At 44.5% G+C, this 5759-nt stretch overlaps 1 protein-coding gene across 1 annotated transcript in view; it reads right to left on the reverse strand.

The window, feature by feature from the left end:
• wnt6b (wingless-type MMTV integration site family, member 6b) overlaps window positions 1–5759 on the reverse strand; it is a 21818-nt gene continuing 16059 nt past the window's right edge. The window contains exons 3-4 of the mRNA XM_005743739.2: window positions 2618–2913; window positions 1–1498 (exon numbers count right to left, since the gene is read on the reverse strand). Coding sequence (XP_005743796.1) covers window positions 1037–1498; window positions 2618–2913 — 758 coding nt within the window. The 3' untranslated portion in view covers window positions 1–1036. The remainder of the gene's footprint in view (window positions 1499–2617; window positions 2914–5759) is intronic.

The raw sequence follows: 5759 nt of genomic DNA on the forward strand, positions 1-5759 counted from the left end.
TACATTTTTTTGATAACAAAAAAATATCATGAAAAAAAAAGGTTTCTATTTTGGTTCAGGAGAAACAGCCGACTGCAGGTTTGATTGCCAAGCTGATGAGGACGTCCGCGGCAGCTGCTGCATCCAAAGTGCTTCTGAGAGACAGACGGAAGCAAGTAGTCATCATATCCATATATAAATAAGAGTCTCTGCTGGCAAGCCAAGTCCGCACCTGCAAAGCATGGTGTTAACAGCATCTTTGCAACTATAACAACGGTTTACAGTTTCCCTTTTTTACATTTTTCATGTAGTAGCAGAACAACAGGTCAAGACCAGCATCGTTTTGTTTTCTCACTATGTTGATTCGCTGCAGTTACAATAACTGAGACACAGTTTTTGGTAAATGCAAACTCAAGAATATGATTACACTCGTTAAGACGGAATATATATGAAAGATGGGTGTAGCCACCAAAACCATCCCCACTGGCATGTTCATATGGGGGTGATTTGCCATGTCCTGCTTTACTGTCAGTCTTACCTGAAATGAGCCCATCGTTTACAAACTGGTTGAAGAAGACTTGAAAACAGCAACCGAGGCTATAAAGTCATTACGTATTGGGGAGTTGCTCCCTGCTGGGTTTTGGAATTAAAGCAGGTTTAAGGCACTTTTGCATTTACTTCACTCTTTAGATCCGGAGGCTACGTCCATCTTTTATGTCAAGTCTATGAGCATTACACCGTTAGATAACAGTACGTCTATGAGCACTGGAATGGAATATGGGCCATAGTGAGGTCCTTAATCTTCTTACTACCCTGCAGAATATCGTGGAATAAAAGCAACGTCTCCTATTAAGCAATGTTGTTGAACTGCAGGTGGAAGGAGGATATGGCATTGTTTCCATTGTTTCCATGGTTTCAACTTCTGACTGAGCTTGATAACCATAAACTCGAGATCCTCTGCATCTTTCACGCTATCCAAACTAAAGCAAGAACTTCAAAAAGTAACAAAAGTAGTTGTAATTAACAAAGTAATTAGACTACTTTAAACTTTAGTTCATCAGTGACAGAGACTAAGCTCTTTTCGAACCATGCACTTTTTGCACTGGACGACACAACACCAGTGGAAACGGCATAAGCAGTTCTCCTCAAACACCACCGTCTCCTCCCGGAAGCCTCGCTCGCAGCACAACAAATCACAGCCGCTAATGTCCATGGCCGTGCTGTTGCATATACGCCCCTTTGTTCCCAGCGAACCTGTTTTTCGATTTGCGAGGCAGAAATCCGGAGACTCGTCCGAGTAGATCAGATCCTGCTTGTCCGGAGGTTTGATGTTCTGGCCCACAGGGATCAGGGTCTTCCCGTCATTGCCGCCCATCACCTTCGAGGCGCCGTTGAATCGCTCCAGCAGGCGGTCGCCCACTTCACGGAAATGCGGCATCTTTTTCCAGCACGTGCGCAGAGTGCACGAGCCTGACAGTCCGTGGCATTTGCACTCAGTCCTCATGTAGAGCTTTACTGCCTAAAGGGGGGAAAAGGGAGGTGAAAGAGGGCAGACAGGTGAAAAAGAGAGGAGAGGGTTTATCAAGCAGAAAGAAGGACAAAAACAGTTAACTTGTACCCTGAAGTGAAGCCGAGCTGCTTATGACAAATGACTAATTCGCCAAAGAAGAATTTATTATTGTGTTTTCATGATATATGACAGACAAAGGCCCTGGATCTCACACACACACACACACACACACACACACACACACACTGATAGATAGGTAAGATAAAAGCAGACGCTATTCAGAAGGAATTTAACTCCCCAGCCCCCCTCTCCCTCCACGTTGCCTCTGGCCTTCCTACATCTAACAAGCCTTGACAACAGATCATTCACTTATAATGCACATAATTAACCCATCACACACACACACACACACACACACACACACACACACACACACAAATGTGTATAAAAGTAGACATGCATTCATGCACATAAACAGACATTTGGGCGCATCGCAGCACGCTTATTTCTCAACCTCTGGGAATTTGTGTGCAAGTTTCTTCCTATGTTCAAACAGTTTGTTCACTAATGCTACAATTGGACTGCATCCCAAAAACCCTCCTCTCTTCCTCTCTACCTGCCGCTGACCCCAACTAAAGTGAACTTTATAATTCGGTGTTGCTTGTGCATCTTTTAACAATTCTGCAACGAACTCAAACAGCGACAACGCCGCACAAGGAAATGCGATCCTGAAGATTTGCCAGCGTTCTTCTTATAAACAAACACCAAACTAAACTTGCTCCTTCATCTTCCAGTAGCGTGGTAAGACCGTCATGGTGGTAATTCACAACACAGAGGAACTTTTAACTTCTACAGTGGCAGTAGAAAGGCTGCCTCCGAGGCTCAAAAACAAAGCGCCGGGCACGTTCTTGTTTTTTTTGTTTCAGAAACCCGATTCTTGTTAGAATATCAGCTTACGGCACGACACAAATATGGCTGGAGGCCGCGGCTTTCTCTTTTCGCATGTTAGTGGAATGGAAAGAAGCATTCCAATGGACAACCGACACCTTTGTCGAACTTTATCAGCAGGTGAAACATGCATTCTTACTACATTTGAACAGGATACAGAAACTTTGTGAAACTGCTTACCAGTCTGCCAGCTTCGTTATTGTGCAGGTCGACGAGCGTCCTGATGTCACTCTTGCCTTTCCTCCTCTTGGCATCCATAAACTGCTTTGACTTTTCATAACCAAACTCCACATCATCTCCGCAGCCCCCCCACTCCCACTTGACCCCGTCCCCAGAGGAGGACGGCTTCGGAGGCGGTCTGTTCCTGGTGGCCTCACAGCCGCACTGCAGGAGGTCTCCCATACTGCAGGCCTGCGTCACAGAGTGGGTCACACCGGCGGCTGTGATGGCATAAACAAAAGCTGTCTCCCGGATATCTACAGGTACAAGCAAAAGAGGGGGTTCGGTTACTGAGTCTGCATGCAGCATTACAAAAGTGCTCACAAAGAGTAATTCCACAGATATCTGATGACTTTTACCAAAGTTTGAAGGAATTCATAGTAATGACAACTTATACAGCCCCACTGCAAACATGTAAAATACAGGATTGTATAAATATACGCCATACACATTTTCTATTCTAAATCTTTTCTACTGCAATGGGACAGTTCTCATCATCTCCAGTCCCCCTTTCGCGAGATCTTCCCCAGGGGACAATTCTCTGTGCTGTTTCGATCTCATACACACTACACTGCCAAAAGTATTCTCTCGTCAGCCTTCACACGCATATGAAGCTGAGCGACATCACATTCTTAATCCACAGGGTTTAATGTGATGTCGGCCCACCCTTTGCAGCTATAACAGCGTCAGCTTTTCTGGGAAGGCTTTCCACAATTTAGGAGTGTGTTAATGGGAATTTTTGACCGTCCTTCCAGAAATGCATTCATGTCTTTATGGACTTTGTGCACTGGTGTTCCCACAAAGTTGGGAACACAAAATTGCTCAAAAAGTCTTGGTATGGTGAAGCAGTAAGAGTTATTTTCCCTGGAACTTAGAGGTCAAGCCCAACTACTGAGAAACAATAATCCCCCCTACCAAACACAGTGCAGTCAGACAAGTACTGTTCTCCTGGCAATCACCAAACCCACACTCTGCCAGATGCTGATTTGTCACTCCAGAGAACATATCTCTGCTTCTCTGGAGTCCAGTGGTGGCGTGCTTTCCACCACAGCATATGACGCTTTGCATTGTAAGGTTTGGATGAAGCTTGTGAGCCCGTTCCACGAAGCTTCACCGTTCTCGAGTTAATCTGAAGGCCACGCGAAGTTTGGAGGTCTGTAGCGACTGACTCTGCTGAAAGTTGGTGACCTCTGAATACCGACGGCAATAAGTGTTCATATATGGGTGATGCTCCGTAAATACAGAGCCGACTTTGCTGATGGGTCGTAACAAAATCTCAAATCTTATGTCTCTCATGTAAAATGCTGAATGTCATAAAACTTCATCTGGCTCCACAAACCTGACTGGAAACACTTGGTGTCCAACTTCTTTGATTCTGATTGTTGCTCAAACCTCAGCTGACAGACTTGCAACAACTGAGACTTTAAAAGCCTTACATACATGTAAAATATGTGCATGAAGCTCTTCTGGTGGGATGAGTTTAGTTTTTAAGTCCAACTGTCCAAAGTTGGGATTCACAACATTTGGACACATATTTTTCATTAAGTGGTCAGTATCGCTCCACAGTCAGCTGCAGGACAATAAAACAACAAGCATCCCTCCACATCTGTCTCTGCATCCCATCAGTCGATATCTCAGCCCCACGGAACAGGATAAGAGCGCTTCTCTCTCAGTCCTGCTCGATTACGACAACTGAAGCGTCGCTGGCTTTGTGGTGCTGAGGACGGCTATTTCTCTCTCAGGCCAACATAATCGTACACACAAGCTCTCGCACGCCACAGCTGCTGGTTTATTTCGAGTGCATGGCTTAACGCTGCTGGTTAAAGCCGTGCTCAACTACAACTGCAAATCGATCGTCTGTCTCCCCGCGGGTGCTTCAGCATTTCTGCCACCCACAGATCAGCGTGTCTTTATCCGGGGTTAGAGCAGCTATTGTCCATCACCTGACAGAAAAAGAGCAGCTATAAAAAATTGCTGAGAGCTAATGCACATGAACACTGCTCTTAATCTTGCTTTAAATTGAACGTTTGTTGCAGAACAAACTGGAATAAAAAAAGATTTGTGTGTTTGCCCTTTTTTTTTATGGCGAGCAATAACAACACACTGATGCTGCTACCATGTGCTGTGCAGCCAAAGCCCATACAGGGCTTGAATGATTGGCCTTCTGAATGTCGATCTTCAGGATAGAAGAACAAAACCAAACATTTACAGTTTAACACGTTAGCAAGTAATATTATCATAAGTTAATAACGACACGCGTGTGTATGTGATATTTACTATTTTAGTATGTTAACAAATGCTAGCTGATGGGGACTAAACCACAACTGAGCACCTGCTGCTTGAGTAAAGAGGTTTATTTAGACCTCACGAGCTGCATCGCCAAAAACAACAGCGTTGCCCTCTGACCTGAACATAAGTATAAGAAGCACAAGAATTATAAGAAACTTTCTTCAGGTTTAGAATAAGACAGACAAAAGATACTGCTGTACTGCTGCGTGAAAACATCAAAGCTTCCACTCTGTGCTGTCGTGCATGACTCAGTAAGTTGTGGAACCACATTAGTCTCTTTAAAGTGTTTGCAGACATTTGTTTATGCACAGCTCTCTGAAGGATTTCATCACAGCATTTCCATCAGGTCGAGGTCCCGAGTACCAGTATGCCCAGTGTGCCCAGTGCCCGAGCACCTTGCAAATACTGAGTATGAGTTTTTTGCCAGATGTGGTGCTGTGCATTATCTGGCGAAGTCTTGTCGTTTGTTCAGATGCAGTTTTGCAATCCTGCACCGTGCTGCCATGTTCATTTTAGAGAGAAGACGCTTTCTTCTGACGATCCTCCCATGCAAGCCATACTTTTTCATTTTTCCTAAGAGTGCTGTCATGAACTTTAACATTAAACATGCTAAATAAAGCCTGTAGAACCTCTCAGCTGTAGCTCTTGGTTTTCTGCAGTTCTGTGACAGACTGTGACGTTGTTGGGACACACACGAATCCTCCAGATTTACAGAGGTGGCCACACTTTCTGATCATCAAGAGTTAATCAAATTTATATTTAATTAGAAGCACCTGGCTGTACTTACCTTCTCAATTCTTAAGGAGGCAGTAAG

The sequence above is a fragment of the Pundamilia nyererei genome, unplaced genomic scaffold (genome assembly GCF_000239375.1).
Source record: "Pundamilia nyererei isolate P.nyererei 1_Seehausen unplaced genomic scaffold, PunNye1.0 scaffold00135, whole genome shotgun sequence".
Taxonomy (NCBI): Eukaryota; Metazoa; Chordata; class Actinopteri; order Cichliformes; family Cichlidae; genus Pundamilia; species Pundamilia nyererei.